Here is a 17212-nt window from a genome sequence, read left to right on the forward strand (position 1 = left end):
GTGTCATCAGCGTACTGATGGCACCTCACCCCATGCCCTTGGATGATCTCACCCAGTGGTTTCATGTAGATGTTAAATAGTAGGGGGGAGAGGACCGACCCCTGAGGGGAAAACCTCGAGATTGACCTCTGACCCCCCACTAACACCGACTGCGATCGGCCAGAGAGATAGGAGGAAAACTACTGCAGAACAGTTCCCCCCACTCCCATCCCCTCCAGCTGCCACAGAAGGATACCATGGTCGATGGTATCGAATGTCGCTGAGAGGTCAAGAAGCACCAGGACAGAGGATAAACCCCTGTCCCGGGCCCGCCAGAGATCATCCATCAGTGCAACCAAAGCAGTTTCCATGCTGTAGCCAGGCCTGAATCCTGACTGCTGAGGGCCTAGATAATCGGCTTCTTCCAAGGACAACTGGAACTGGAGCGACACCACCTTCTCAACAATCTTCCCCATAAAGGGAAGGTTGGAGACTGGACAATAGTTGTTAAGCACAGCTGGGTCCAGGGAAGGCTTCTTGAGGAGGGGGTCCACGAGTACCTCCTTGTAGGGAGCCGGGAAGGACCCCCCTCAGAAAAACGTTGACAATCTCCTGGACCCAGCTCTGTGTCACCTCTCTGCTCACCGAAACCAACCAAGAGGGACACGGATCCAGTAAACAAGTGGTGGAACTCACAGCTCCAATGGCCTTATCCACTTCATCAGGTGTCACCAGGTCAAACTCCTCCCAGACATGTGGATAAGGACGGGCCCGTCACCTTGACTGATTCATTGTCAGTGGATACTGCTGTCCAAATGGAGTCAAGGTCCGTCCGAATCTGAGCGATTTTATCAGCGAAAAACATACTAAAATCCTCAGCACTGCCCTGCAATGGCTCCCCAACTCCCCTCTGATTAAGGAGGGAGTGGGTTACCCTGAAAAGGGCGGCCGGGCGAGATTCCGCTGATGCAATCAAGGCAGCCCTTGATTGCCGCCTTGAGCGCCGCTTTGTAAGTCTTAATATGAGCTCTTACAAGTGTTCGATCAGACTCAGATTTACTTTTCCTCCATCGCTTCTCTAGACGTCTCTTCTGGCATTTCAACACCTGGTCATCCTCGGTAAACCAAGGAGCTCTCCAGGGTCAAGTGTCACAGAGAGGTCGCAGCGGCGCAACTCGGTCAAGAGCCCCTGCTGCAGCCTTATTCCAGGCCACAGCAAGGGACTCTGCCGAATTGTGTATAAGTGAATCCGACAGAACCCCAATCGCCATCTGAAAGCCCTCTGGGTCTATTAGGCGTCTAGTCGGTTCCGCCTCCCTACATGAGTTTAAAAGCTCATGTTTTTAAACTCATTGAATTTTGTACTCAACACATTTTGTGTCACGCTGAGAATTGCCAGCCAACAGAGATTTTCCTTAGTTAAAGTGTTGCTGTGTTTCTTTATTTGCTCTGATCACACCCCCTCTTACATCACTCCCACAATCCTTATCTTTCTCTGTTTCCTATATATATATCCGCTTGCTTATGTGAGCGAGCACATTCTAATCTAACCTTCTTGTGTGCTTGTAGCCATGTTTTTGTTAGAAGCTGCTTGATAAAGCGCAGCTGGCTCAATGAACTTTTTCTGTTTATAAAATAAAGTTTGTTTTCACTATGGTGCCTGCCTGCTGAAGTCCTGCTTTAAAATCCATCCCCAACATGGTACGCCGAGAGATGGTTCGTTTATTTTTATTTTTAATTTAATCAGGCTGATATGCCTGTTAAGAAACGGCGGCAGCAAGCTTTTGATTTTTCTTCTTCTGAACTTCAAAGCATCATGCCGACTCCGTCTGAACATCTGCCGGGCCTCGCTCAAAGTAATTTTTCAACTCAGCAGACATCCATCGAACAGATAAGTGAAGTTACTAACTTGCTTAGTTTAACTGAGCCTGTAAATCAAATAGGTGAAGCAAGGGCAATTAGCCCACATTTTCAGGCAGAGATAGCTGTAAATCCTAGTTTACCGGAACAGCTAGGAGCGAAGCCAAAAGTTAAATTTCAACAAAGTTTCATGTCTAAGCCAACTTTACATGAGAGCAACCTTTTAGAAGATGACATAAATATTCAAATTACTAAGTCCTTGGCAGATGATTTAAAGCATGATATTGCTGCAATACAAAAATGTTTATTAGATTTGAAACTGGATAAAGAGTCAAAAGATCTTAGCCAGTCTGATAAGGATCTTGCCCGGTTTTATAGCTCTCAACTTATTGTCAAAGAAAAACAACTGAGCCAGATAAGAAGTGCACAAGTAGAATACTGTGAAGGGAAAATATACGACTCATTAAAATTGAAAAATATGGTCTCTGTTCCAAGACAGTCTGTTGAGGCCACGCATTTACCAGCATTCAAGGAACTAGATGCAGCACCACCCAGTGGCCAAATTGAGAAAACACCCAGTTTAACTTTTCCTCTGGGATTTGGCTCAATTCCAAGCCAGATCCAAAATGCGCCACCTGGTGGACAACTTAAGCAACTGCATCAAAATGTTGTTTTATCGCCAGAGAATTCAGGAGCGCCATCTAGTGACCGTTTGAAGCAATATAAGTTACCAGATGATCGGAGAAATGTTGACTCGGCGCAAATCCCACTTCAACCAGCTCAGCCATTATTGGCACCACGCCCTCAACTGCAACAACAGATGCCGGCTGCATTTCCAAGACAATTCTCTACCTTGTCACCATTGCAAGGTGAGTCTCAACTTCAAAATAATGGGCGAAATTATAAGACGTGGTTACACCAGATCACGCTGATATTAGCTGCAGAAGGGGTTGACACCATTGTATTCAACCCACCAAACAGACTCTGGACACAAGAAGAAAGAGCCTTAGATAGAAGAGCGACCATTTTGATTCTCATGTCTTTAGTTACAGATTTATCTATCAGATTCTCTCTTGCCAATACTGCAAACGCCGTAATTACCGCGCTCGATGAACTGTACCGTCCTATCTCTCCTGAGGGCACATGCCTGTTGTTCACTGATTTTTTTAATGCGAAATTACAACCTGGAGAGAAAATTGCTCCACACTTGTCGAAGCTCTTGGCGATGCAGAAGGAATTGATCGAAAGAGGATACAATATTGACCATATACAAATGACTACTGCAATCCTCACGTCGTTAAATGAGGACTGGAAAGAAGCTATCACGAAGTGTCTTAGTATACCCATACCTCAACGCACTACAACCAGAGTTTGCCAAATGTTGACCGAAGAAGAAATCATTATGGAACGAATGCGGAAACCCAGATTCACTACTATTAGATCTCCAGTGAGTCGTGGTTACCAACAAAGGAGTAACCAGTCTAGAAGATCAGATTTTCAACGCTCTCAATCTGCTGATCCACAACGCTCTCAATATCCTGCCCAGAATAGAGGAAGACGTTCCACAGGCAGTAGACGCAGAGGTTCCAGTACCTATAGGTCAGCTCAACGAGGTTTCGGAAGCGAATCACAATCAAAAATCAATACTGTGCTTCAGAAAAACGTTCCTGACTTAAATTGTGAGTACAACACAAAACGTTTATGGACTATAGATAGTGGAGCTGCTTTTCATATTACTCACCAAAAAGAACTTTTTACGGAATTACGTGAATCCGACATTAAGGAGGTGTATGGATTCTCAAAAAACTTATCCCGAGTCGAAGGAGAAGGAACAATCTACATAGATGAACTGGACCAGACGATTCCACGCGTTCTCTACATTCCAAATTCTGAAAGCAACATACTCAGCCTTCATCGCCTAAACAAAGACTTAGGCTACAAAGCAATGCTATTGAACTCTGATATTCACATCATCAGAAATGGCACTGTTGTCGCACATGCCATTCCGATTGGTGGTGTTTTCTACCTCAAGCCGAACTTTCATTCATTGGTAGATGTAAGTATGAGCGTTCCAAAACCTGAAAGCGCAGGCCCAGAGAGAAAACCTGCTGCTATTATAAAATCAGAGGCTCATAAAGCCAATGAATCACAAGATGTTCCGCATAATGTTGCAAATGCTAAACCTTTACTAAAAAATAAACTTTTTCATTCTAGGTGCATCCACCGTTGGCATCGACGTTTGGGCCATGCTTCCTATGATGTATTATCTAAGATGCCTGAGTGCGTGAACGGTTTCAAAGTTGATAGTAATTGTCCTATTTATCTTGATTGTTTTGTTTGTAATAAATCTAAATCAAAGGCTGCCCCCATTGCTAAACATGCCCTTCGTTTGTCTTCACGCATTTTCGATTTGGTTCATACCGACATTGTCGGTCCATTTCGACCTACTAGGGGTAACAATAAGTATTTTTTAACAATTGTTGATAGTTTTTCTAGATATGGCTTTGTGTATCTAATGAAACAGAAATCAGAGACGTTTCAGATCTTTACAGACTTTGCTACAAAGGTCTTCAATCAATTCGGTGTCCGTATTAGAAGAATCCAAAGTGATCGTGGTGGTGAGTTTATGTCTCAGCGATTCCAGAACTGGATGAGACGCAAAGGAATACGGCACCAAGCATCAGCACCTTACACTCCGGCCCATAATGGGATAGCTGAACGAAGACAAGGTGTTCTACAGACTATGTATCGCTGTCTCTTAGAAGACGCTGATCTCGATAATGCTTATTGGGGCGAAGCATTAAGGTATGCAAACTACCTTGTTAATCGTACTTGGAGCAGTGTGTTAAAACAAACTCCGTACTATATGTTTTATGGGAAGAAGCCTGACATTCAAAACCTTCACATATTTGGCTCGTATGCCATGGTTAACATTCCACTGGCTCAAAGAAAGAAGGGTGGTCCAGTGGCACAAAAACTGAGATTTATAGGTTTTGATGAAAGTTCCAAGTATTATAAATTTACTGACTCTAATTACAGAGCTATTGTTTCCAATTCAGCAAAATTTGAGGAAGATACAAATTGGTCCAGGATACACAGTAACGACACATCAGTTTATTTTCCTAAAGATGTTCAAGGTACAGCGCAACCTGACTCTCAGATAGATGTTCCAGATGTTCCAGTTGTCCCAGATGTTCCTGATGTACAGTCTTCATCAGTCGCAGATGATGTTATTAGCGATGTAAATGAAGATGGAGATGACCAAAATGAATGGACCACGGTTCTACGACGTTCCAAGAGAACCACAAAAGGAGTTCCTCCTCAGAGATATCAAGCGCAAGTAGCTCAAAAATTGTTTCCTGTTATTTGTAACAATGTTTTACTTCCTCCCGATAATTTTTATCAAATAAAACATTTACCTGAACCTGAACAGGAAAAATGGTATAATGCCATGCAAGCTGAACTTGACAGTTTAAAGAAATTGAAGGTGTACAAACATGTTGACCCTCCAGAACATAAGAAAGTTATTGGCACACGATGGGTCTATAGAATTAAGCGAAAGCCAAACGGTGAGGAACTATACAAAGCTAGATTAGTAGCACAAGGCTACTCTCAGACTTTTCCTGATGATTACACCGATACTTATTCACCTACTGTCAGAAATGAAAGTGTCAAAATTGCCTTAACAACTGCCGCTGCCCTGAATTTAGAAGTTTTCCAGTTTGATGTTGAAACTGCATATCTGAATGCCGATCTAGATGAAGAAATCTACGTGAAAGGCGCACCCGGATTCCAGGACCAGGAAGGATGTGTCTGGCGACTGCAAAAGAGTCTATACGGATTGAAACAATCTGGTTTAATGTGGCATAGATGTCTAATTGACAAACTAAATTCAATGGGCTTTATTAAGTCCGACTCTGATCAATGCGTGTTTACAAAAGGGCAAGGTAATGTTTATGAAATTGTTCTTGTGTATGTTGATGATATTGTGTATATTGGTCCAAATCAACATATGAGTGAGAATTTTGCAAAGGGTTTAGCAAAACATTTCACACTAAAAAGCTTAGGACACATTCATGATTACTTAGGGGTTCAAATTCAGAAAACTAAGAAGGGGTTTAGTCTCTCACAATCAAACAAGATTGATCAATTGTTACAACAATGCAACATGGCTGATGCACACCCATGTCGGTCTCCAATGCAGACAGATTTTTATAGGTTGACATACCAAAATAGTCCTTTGTTTAAGGACCAAACACTTTATCACTCAGTAATTGGGTCATTGTTATATATTAGTAGTTGGACAAGACCCGACATTTCACTTAGTGTGAATTTGTTGTCACGACACGTAGGCAACGCGACTGTATTTCATTGGTCATGTATAAAGAGATTGCTCAGATATATGAAGCACACGATGGACATAAAGTTGTTCCTGGAACCAGAACAAAACAAGTATCCTAAACTGATTTGCTATGCAGATTCTGATTGGGCGAGTGACATTGAAACTCGTCAAAGTACTTCTGGTTTCATAATGTTTTTGAATGGGTGTCCAATATATTGGAAAGTCAGAAAGCAGAGATTTATTTCTTGTTCCTCCACTGAGTCCGAATATGCTTGTGTTTCTGACTGTTGCAATGATTTAACCAATGTTTCTGCTCTCATTACTAGTATCTGGGCAGAGCCAATGAAACCTATTGTCATTATGGAAGATAATATTTCAGTGAAATTCATTGCTGATGCTGAATATGTGGGAGCACGTTCACGGCACATCGATTTACGATATAAAAATGCGAGAAAATATGTGCAACAAGGATTCGTGACTCTACAATATGTGCCTTCAAATGAACAGATCGCTGATGTGCTGAATAAGCCACTGCCAGCTGACCAACACGAATACCTTTCTGAGAAACTGTGCCTGAAGTGAATCAAAGTCCCTGATGACTGCCAAAGAAGGGGTGTCACGCTGAGAATTGCCAGCCAACAGAGACTTTCCTTAGTTAAAGTGTTGCTGTGTTTCTTTATTTGCTCTGATCACACCCCCTCTTACATCACTCCCACAATCCTTATCTTTCTCTGTTTCCTATATATATATCCGCTTGCTTATGTGAGCGAGCACATTCTAATCTAACCTTCTTGTGTGCTTGTATCCATGTTTTTGTTAGAAGCTGCTTGATAAAGCGCAGCTGGCTCAATGAACTTTTTCTGTTTATAAAATAAAGTTTGTTTTCACTATGGTGCCTGCCTGCTGAAGTCCTGCTTTAAAATCCATCCCCAACATTTTGATGTAAAAATTTTGTCTTAGTACTTACCGTTTCTTGGTACTCAATGCACAAGCTACAACTTGTCAATGTAGGCTGCATTGTGATTCACTACTTTATTTATGGTAAAAAATTGTTTGGTACTAACTGTTTTTGGTACTCATTGTGTCTCCTGGAACCAATTAATAAGTAAGAATATACTATTGTATATACTACCTCAATTATATTGAATGATTTTTAAAAACTTCATATTAAATGTTCTATGTTTGTCTGATTATAATAAAGTTTAAGTACTGTTATTTTGAGTAATCAATATTTACTTTATCTTGTTCTATATATTTTATTCAATCGTTAGACGTTGAAATAACTTTGAATGCCCACATTGACTGTTTAATTTTCAGAAATTTTTCAAATTATTCACTTCTACAAATCTATTTGGATAGATGTTTTATAAAACATCATTTTTGTTTTAAAAGAATCAATTCTTACCTTTTCTGATAAATACTGTTCATATATTCCAACTGCAGCTGTTCTTAACAGACCTTTGGTTTGCGTTGTTTGATGTATTCCATCTTTCTGAAGGTTGAACAATACTTCTAGCTGTTTTTGAGCTGTAACCCTGTATCCTTCTACTGTTATCCAGAAAAAAAGATGTGCTTGACCTCCCATCTGCTGCATGTAATCTAAAGAAAAATAACAATGATTTATTTTCATTTATGTTGGTGTGGTCGTTTTGACTATGTGAGTTGCCCAGAGTCATGAAAATGAGATGGACAGTTATACAAATCAAATCAAGTAATTAAATAAACTATTCAATCATATTGTAATAGTTATATTTAAAACATCATCTTCCTCCCTCCCTCCCTTCCATCAATCCATCCATCCCTTCCCTTCCTTTCAAAATGACAATTGCATTCACACTGATTTTCTGAAGCAATGTTTTCTAACAGGATTGCACCATTAAAAAGTACTTAGATTTACATATGCTTACAGATTCCTTCTACAATCTGAGTCCTCTGTTTAACAACTTCGACAGAATGCATGGCTGTGTCAATCTTGACTAATCAGGAATGAACTCCCGAAAGTGGACAGAGTTAGCCTGCAATACTGCATTCTAACCACTGTACTACCATGATGTATTATGTTACTTGGCCCTTGAAGTTTGCATATATTGAATTTCTTATTATGTACTGCTACATATTTTAGGTTCTAAATGCAGACTGCCAGTTGGGGACCCTTCTGCTAGTATTGTGACTTTTGCTATATGTTTATACAATGTTTCTATCTGCACAGTTATATCAACAATACAAACATACAATAAACCAACACCAAATTATATTTTAAAATTACATAAAATGTAACAGCTTTAGATAAAACAATTAAGCATTGAAATAACTCCAAATAAGTTATGAAACAATCAAGTATTAATGAACATTTGCAAAATCGTAAGAATACAGATATCATTGCTTCTGGAGACAGGTTCTATCAAAAGAGAGGGACTTCATAGAACTTTGTTTAAGATACTTCCAGTACCATGTTTGATAGCCAGCATCTTTCAGCGGGCAATTTCTACTCATTTGAACTGGTTAGAGAGTCTATCTAGAAATTCAGATATTGTTCCTGAATGACACAAATTATTATAACTAGCACTTATACAGTTAGTCCTTGACTTATGAAATTAGTAGAACCTGCCAATTGTCAGAAGTCAGGGACTATGTTAAATGAAGTACCTAACTAATGACATTGTTGTCCTGCTTTCCCCAATGCGTTTGTTAAACAAATATATGGGTTGTTACAGTAGGTAGAGCACAGGATGACTCAGGGACGGGAGAAACAGAGGGAGGCCTAGTATAGGCACAGCCACTCCCAGGAATGCCCACCCTTCTAAGATATCCCATACTTTCCCCCCACCTTTGGTTTCCCCAAGCTCTATGGGCCTCCTCCATACCCTATCCTGTCATCTTTTGCTTACTTACTTTTCGACAAGCTCAGAAAGTCAGCATAGAGAAGGCCCTTCCCCCACTGGACCACATAACTAAGAAGAAGAAATCCGATGTTTTGCTTCTGTTCCAATCCTACTACTTCAATTTCTTCTTAGTTCCACCAGCACTAGTCTTACAATGGTAGCGCAAAGAAGATATTGTAGTAGTTTCTGCTACCTGGAAAGAAAGGTATCAAAGTTCCAGGTAGCATTCAAGCTAAATCAGAGTCCAAGTCAAAGTACTCCTCAATGTTCTAATTTATTGCCGGAACCATCCTGTCACCTACACTGGGAAACTTGAATCTGAGTTTCCTACCCAGTTGAAAGTTCACATCCCTTGTCCTCACCCACAAACTTGTCACGTTCCCCATTCAGATTGTGCCAGCATGGCCAGTCCTCTTTCTGCTTCTGCCCAGATGGATGGGCATAGGATGACCTTGAACCACTCAAAAGAATGTTTTGTGGCTGCATCTGCTCCCTCATGAAAATAAACCTCCCAAGTTCTCATAAACATCAGGTCCCCTATAGATAGTGTGGCAAGCCATTAATTTATCACAAACGTCTGCACTGGCTTGACAAGAAAAAAGCATATTCTTTAGTGGAGAGCTCACAAGGGGTTAATCGGTTTAACCACCTCTCCTGTCCCCAGGGAGACCCTTGGGCTTATTTGGATATTTGTTATGGAATTGTTTAACTAATCTGTCCATGTTCACTTTCCAACTTTTTCCCCTTGTGGATTTGGACAAAGGGTACCTCTTCCAATGAATGAGGCATTGTGATTGGCCTCCAAATACTTAGGAGTCTAAGTTTTTTTTTCATCTCATAATGTATTATTTCATCTCCCTGTATTTCAGGGATACAGAATGCATAATGCATAAATACATAATGTATTTCATCTCCTTGTATTACAGGGTGGGGGAGAGGCAGTAATACTGTTTGTGGCCTTAATTCAGATCTTGTCACCAGTTTTAATAAGTTGCAATGGAACACTGGGGGGATTCTCCCCAAAATTCTGGGCAATGCAAGCTATACGGTGATCGGATTATGGATTTTGACTGTTGGAAAGGGCCCTAAGAATTTTGGCCCTAGCTTTTTGCTGGGAAATCTCAATCAGATATATTTTGTGGACAGAAAAAGTTTATCTCCCACTCAGAAAGTGAGTTGGAGCAATCATTGCTTGTCAGCTTGCTTCTTGTAGGCTTCAGCAGCATCGGTCAGTGCTTTTTGGGTGTTTTCCTATGCTTTCTTTAAGGTTTCCATTCATTCAGCCAGGGACATGGAAGTGGGTGCTTCCGTGGGTAGTTCCGGTATGGGAATGAATCCTTGGCCGCTGGTGACTTGGAAAGGGGTCAACACGGTGCTTGTTGGCATACAGCATGGAAAAAGGGGATGGAAAGCTACATAAGAGCTAATTTGCATACTGGTATATAGTCGGTTTCATTTGCTCAAGACATATTGGATAGAAAATCAATAATTGTGCAATATGGAAAATGTACAATAGATTGGATATCTCAAAAACAAACTTTGGTAAGTGTCAGCACAATGGAAGCTGAATGTATAGCATTATAATCATTCAATATGGATTAAACAGTTATTGAAAGATGCAGTTGTAAATGCAAGTGAAATAGTGAAATTATATGACCAAGCTTGTTTAAAAAGAATCACAACAGAAAGGGTTAAGAATAGAACTAAGCACATAGATATTCATTATTTTCATGTTAAAGATATGGTTTAAGAAAGAAATTGTCTTAGAATATGTGCCAACAGAAAATATTCTAGCTAATATATTTACAAAGCAATTATCAAATGAAAGACATAGAAACTTGATGGATTTGCTAGCAGTAAAAAAAATGTAAATAAATGTTTTTCCATGCAAATGAAATAAGATATGAATTTATATTGTTTTAGTTTGAAAAAAACAAACAAATGTAAATTATTTCTGCAGGGGTATGTAAGCATACAGCATGGAAAAAGGGGATAGAATACTACATGAGAGATAATTTGCATACTGGTATATAGTCGGTTTTGGCAGTTGGAAGGGAGAATTATTTTCATTCGTATGCTGATTGTTGGTGAATCTGCATCATAGAGAGCAGATGGATTCTCTTAATGTTAGAGTTCATGAGGGAATATATAGATATATATAATGTTCATAGATGGAATATTTAAGATTAAAATAGGATGTAAATGAAGTACAAGGAATGTGTATATATGTTATTACTTGAGAAGAGAAATATAATTCTGCTGTCAAGTTGTTATTTGTGAAAACATAAAACAAGTTCCATGAAGAAGAAGAAATAAGCTTATATTGGAGTCAGTCTATTTATGTACGCAATATACATTGTTGCACAATTCTGGTATGATAATATTCTGCTAAGTGAAGTGAAGAATATCACTTTAAAACATAAATTTCATAGAAAGCAAACAGTGCTGCTGCGAATGGCTTTGTTATATGTTACTTCTGCAAATGCTAGCAGTTCTGCCCTGTCATCTTGTTGGTAATCTACATAACAATGGATCCAATTGTGCATATGAACCCTCTCCAAAACTTGGCAGTGAATTGTACGCCTCTATCGGATATGACCCTCTTGGGCACCCCATGCAAGTGGTAGTTGTGCTTGATGAACAACTTCGCTAAGTATCTGGCAGATGGCAATCCGGAACAAGAGACAAAATGGGCTTGCTTGGAGAACAAGTCGACGACTGTCCAGATCACAGTGTTGCCCTTGCTGTCTGGGAGTTTCACTATGAAATCCATCATGATCTCTTCCCAGGGTGTACTGGGATCAGCCACCTGTTGAAGGAGTCTGGGTGGTTTTCCTGGCCAGTGTTTCTTGGTGGTGCAGGTAACACCGCTCCTCACATAGTCCTCCACCTCTGATTTCATCCTTGCCCACCAAAACTGCCTCTGCATTAAATGGAGCGTTCTAGGAAACCCAAAGTGTCATCCCAGCTTGGTGTCAGGATTCCGCTGGAGCTTTTGCAATCTGAGGTTGGCAGGCATGGATAACTTGGACCCCTTCCACACCAACCCTTCTCTCATGGTTAAGATATCCTTGTTATCATTAAGCCAGGGATTGCTAGGCAGAGCTGCCTTAAATTTTTTAGTTCACTCTCCTTGGTCTCAGCCGCTCGACCGTTGGATTTGGCCTCTGGTGAGGACTGAGGCTACCAGTTCCCTCTTCGAGGGGGAAGTACCTGCTTCTTCTGGTGAGACGGGAATCACAGAGTGAAATTCTTCTCTTTGTCTGTCATACTGCAGCTTCCTGGACAATGCATCAGCCAATAGGTTCTTCCCCACAGGGATATGCTTCAGTTTAAATTTGAACTGCCTGAAGTACTGCACCCATGGTACTTGCTTGGGCGAAAGTTTCCTATGGGCCTTCAGGGCCTCAAGATTCAAAAGGTATCTTGGCCCCTTCTAGGAATTGCCTCCAGGTTAGCAGCACCCAATGAATGGCAAAGGCTTCTTTCTGCCAGATGGCCCATCTCCTCTCAGTCACTGTCAGTTTTTTGGAGATGTAATTGCGTGGTAGGAGTTGACCTTCTTCGTTCTTTTGCAGCAGCAGCACTGCCACTATAGCCACATCGGTAGTGTACGACTAAATTATGAACTGTTGTTCGGAGTCCGGGTGCTATAGGATCATTTCCTGGGCAAAGAGCTGTTTCAGTCTTTCATAGGCTTTCTGTCAATCCATCATCCAGCTGATTGACTGGTTTGGCTTTGGCTTGGTGGACGTCAGGCCTGTTTTTAGTAGCTCCATCAGTGGCAAGGCTACTTCAGCAAAGGCTGAGATGAATTGCCTATAGAAGTTTGCAAAACCCAGGAATCTTTGCAATTGCTTGCGAGTGCATGAGGGCTGCCAATCTCACTTTCCCCAGGTCCATCTCGATCCCGTCCTTGGAGATTCGATATCCCAAATAGACTAATGAAGTTTTGTGGAACTCGCATTTGGAAAGTTTTGTACATAATTTGGTAGCTAGGAGTTTTTTCAAGACTTGTGTTTCATGTATTCTTCCAGCATCTCATTAAAGATGAGAATATCATCTAAATAGATAAACACACTTTTGTACACATGGGGGTGGAGCACCTAATAGATGTACTGCATGCAAACTGCGGGGGCTCCCTGCAGTCCAAAAGGCATCAACTTGAATTGGAAACTTCCCAGAGGACAATTGAATACAGTTTTCCATTCATCCCCCTCCCTGATTCAGATGCAATAGTGTGCTTCTCTCAAATCTAGCTTGGTAAATATTTTGCCTTTGGACAAGTGGTTCAGCAAGTCTTTCAAAAGGGGATAGGTGTTCTGCACACACACTGCATTTAACTCCTGGAAGTCCACACATAATATGACACATCTCCTTGAACAGCAAGGTGCGGCAACCCTCGATTTTGTTGGTTGGCTCTGATATACCTCCTCAGCTCTTTCAGTATGTTTGGGGACATGGAATACATCTTCACTTTCAGGAGTGTTGCACCTGGCTCAAATTCTATTGCACAGTCTGTCGGTCAGTGGGGGAGGAAGTTCGCTGCATTCTTCCTCACTAAACACCCCAAGTCTCTCTTATTCTCTCAGCACTTTCTGGGAACCTGGTAAAGTGGCCTGCCTTGCAGGGGCTGCCAGTTGAAGATCGGTCGGTATCCCAGATGTCAGCCCTTTTGGGTGCTTCTGGTCCCTCAGAGGGGGTGTCATGCCAATATGCATGGTTAACTTCTGGTTTCCATCCTCCCATCTTATGGTGGGTGTCCACTTGTCTAGCCACACCAGGCCCAGGATGATGGCCTCCAACATCTTGGGGGCTACTATGAAATGAAGACTTTCACAATGTCACCCCATCCTTAACTCTACAGACTCGGTGAGGAGAGTGGCTGGGGTGCCGAGTAGCGATCCCTCCAGCTGTTGAAACTGGATAGGACTCGCTAGGACCCTGGTATGGATTCCCAGCTTTTCCACTACTACTTACTGATTAGGCACCACAAGCAACTTATATCTATTAAGGCATCTACCTCCCCCTTCTTTCCTGTTTTGGGCACTTTAATCTTTGTCTTTAAGAGGAACGAATGAACTACTTCACTCACCATTGTGTTGTCTTCATTACTGCTCTTTGTCCCAACGGATTGCTGCTTCTTCTGTAGGCGAGGTCTCTTCATCGTCTAGAGGGGAAGGGTGCTCTTCCAACTGCACCGTCAGCCATCCCGATTTCGGTGGTCTTGGGCCCCTCTTCCTAGAAGTGGGTGGTGGCCTGGCCTTCGGCTGAGGGATGGGGGCTGGTGCCAGGCACTTGGAGTGGTGGCCGACCTGACCACATTGATAGCACTTTACGCCCCTCATCTCAAAGCACAGGGATGCTGCAGTCTTAGGTGGAACCCTACGACCCAATGTCCAGTTGACAGGGGTTCCCTTTTGCTTTTTTGACCACCGGTCTAGAGTGATGGTGGTGGAATACCAATCTTGGACTCAGCATGGTACGAGGCAGTACTGATAAGTCTTTGGCTTTACCCAGAAAGAAATGAGATAAGAAGATGAAACTTTACATTGAATAAATGTAAAGTTTCATCTTCTTATCTCATTTCTTTCTGGGTAAAGCCAAAGACTTATCAGTACTGCCTCGTACTCTCCACTGATGTCAACACACTTCTTAAATCGCTATTTGAAGTTTTGTAAACCTTGTAAAAGGAAGGATTTCAGTTGTGCCTCAAACCAGGCATCCGTAGCAGCCATGGCATCAGAAATGGTATGAAATTTGGTACCCTTGAGGTGTCTTCAGGTTTGGAAACAGATGATAATCAGAGGGATGAATAAGATGGTCAAGCAGCTGGAAGTCCAGATCCACCAGTTTTGCCATGGCTGCTTGTGCAGTGTGAACGGAGGCGTTGTCTTGCAGGAACAATATTCTTTTGGACAGCTTACCATGTCTTTTTGCCATCAGAGCTGCCTTCAATTGGTCCAAAAGTTCAGTATAATACCTTGCATTGATGGTGGAACCCTTTTGAAGGTAGTCTACTAGCAGCACATCCTCCTTATCCCAGAACACAGGTGGCTGATTTTGCACCCTGAAATTCTTGGGATGAGGAGAACCACTGTGCCTCCACTCTTTTGACTGCTCCTTGATCATACAAATAAATCCAGGTCTTACCCATGGTGATCAGTCGATCCAGGAAGTTCTTCTGATCTGTTGTCAAACATTTGGGGATCCACTTTGCAGATAGCTTTTTCATGTCCAAAGGTTCATGGATAATGACACGAACATGTTCACAGGAAATCTCTGTAGCTAAAATTTGACAATTCTCCAGTATGAGGTTGTGTACAGCATCGACGATCTCCAGAACAGCCACTCTCGGTCATCCAAGACATTCCTCATTATTGATGCTGAAGTGGCATCCAAATTTAAAATGGGCTATAGAATATGAAGGGTGTTGATCTCCCCATGTCTGCAACATAACACCACGAATATCCTTCAGGGATTTTCCTTGTAGAAGCATGAATTTTATCATTCCTCTGCTCTCATTTGCTGTAAATATTGCCTTAGACTCTGCCATTTTGTTTTCCCATATGCCTAAAACACCGTTGCCATAAGCTACAAACACAAAATTTTGAAAGCATATATTAGACAAATAAGGTTTTCATGTGATGTAACATCCATTGCCATAGAAACAAAACTAAATCACAAAGCCAAAGACTTATCAGCACCCCTTGGGATTCTCCAGCAGCTTATTCTTTCTCTTCCATTTTTCTTTTCCTGAGTTTTCACACCGCCCGATGCTGAATCGGATACTGGGGCTCAGTTTCCCAGCCAGCACCCGGCTCAAGGTAGCTGGATGAGAATTTAAGACAGATTCAAGTTAAAAGTCAAGGTTCCAAGTAGCATCCAAGCTAAATCAGAGTCCAAATCAAAGTACTCCTCAAAAATCCAATTTATTGCCAGAGCCATTCTGGCATCTTTACTGGGAAATTATCATCAGCCATTCTGGCACCTTTACTGGGAAATCTGAATCTGAGTTTCTCACCCAGTTGAAAGTTCACATCGCTTGTCCCCCACCCACAAATTTGTCATGTTGCCCACTCAGATTGTGCCAGCATGGGCAGTCCACTTTCCACTTCCGCTCAGGTGAATAGGCATAGGATGGTCCTGAATCACTCAAAACAATGCTTTGTGGCTGCATCTGTTTCCCTCATGAAAATCACTCCAAGTTTCCATAAACATCAGGCCTACTATAGATAGTGGGTCAAGCCGTTGAGTTATCACCAACTTCTGCACTGGTTTAACAAAAGGATTCTGATGGAAACAAAAGAGATTGGGTTTCTTCTTCTTGATTATGCTACTTGGTCCAGTGAGGGAATGGCCTTGTCTCCGCTGACTTCTTCGGCTCATCCAAAAGTAATTAAGCAAATAGTGATAGGGCAGTGGGGATGGGAAGAAATGCATAGGACCCAGTATGTTGGCAAAGCAAGCCAACATACTGGGTTCTGGGGACCTTTGTGGAACTGGGAGGGCAAGATAGAGAGAAATAAGCATCTCTGAAGTTAGTTGTAAGAGTGAGTAACCGTAGGAGGAGTTATATACCGCATTTTTCGAAGTAGAAGATGCACTGGACTATAAGAAGCATCTTATAGGGGGAGAAAAACAAGAAAAAAAGGCCCCTGCCTCCCAGCAAACAGTACAGATGATACACACCAGTGATGGCAAAACTTTACAGGTGGCACGTGGAGTCATATCTGCTGGCACGCGAGCCGCTGCTCTAGCTCAGCAACAATGTGCATGTGTGTGCTGGCCAGCTGATTTTTTTCTCTTGCAGAGGCTCTGGGAGGGGCTTTTTGGCTTCCAGAGAGCCTCCGGGGGGGGGGGGGGGATGGCGGAGGGTATTTTTACTTTCCTGTGGCTCCAGCGAAGCATTTGGAGCCTGGGGAGGGCAAAACATGAGCCTACTGAGCCCACCAGAAGTTGGGAAACAGGGTGTTTCTAGCCTCTAGAGGGCCTCCGGGGGAGGTAGGGGAAGCTGTTTTTGCCTTCCCAAGGCATTGAATTATTGGGCACTCGTGCATGTGCAATAGCAGGCATGCATGCTCTTTTGGTACCTGAAGAAAAAAAGGTTCGCCATCACTGATATTCACCGTTTGCTGCGTATTTCTAT

General features: G+C 42.0%; 1 protein-coding gene across 7 annotated transcripts in view; it reads right to left on the minus strand.

Annotated features, from left to right (window-relative positions):
* Positions 1–17212, minus strand: part of SNX13 (sorting nexin 13) — a 115466-nt gene that overhangs the window by 41045 nt on the left and 57209 nt on the right. For all 7 annotated transcript variants that reach the window (XM_070726517.1, XM_070726515.1, XM_070726519.1 and 4 more), the window contains one exon: positions 7587–7780. In XM_070726517.1, coding sequence (XP_070582618.1) covers positions 7587–7780 — 194 coding nt within the window. The remainder of the gene's footprint in view (positions 1–7586; positions 7781–17212) is intronic.

This window comes from Erythrolamprus reginae, chromosome Z, assembly GCF_031021105.1.
Source record: "Erythrolamprus reginae isolate rEryReg1 chromosome Z, rEryReg1.hap1, whole genome shotgun sequence".
NCBI lineage: Eukaryota > Metazoa > Chordata > Lepidosauria > Squamata > Dipsadidae > Erythrolamprus > Erythrolamprus reginae.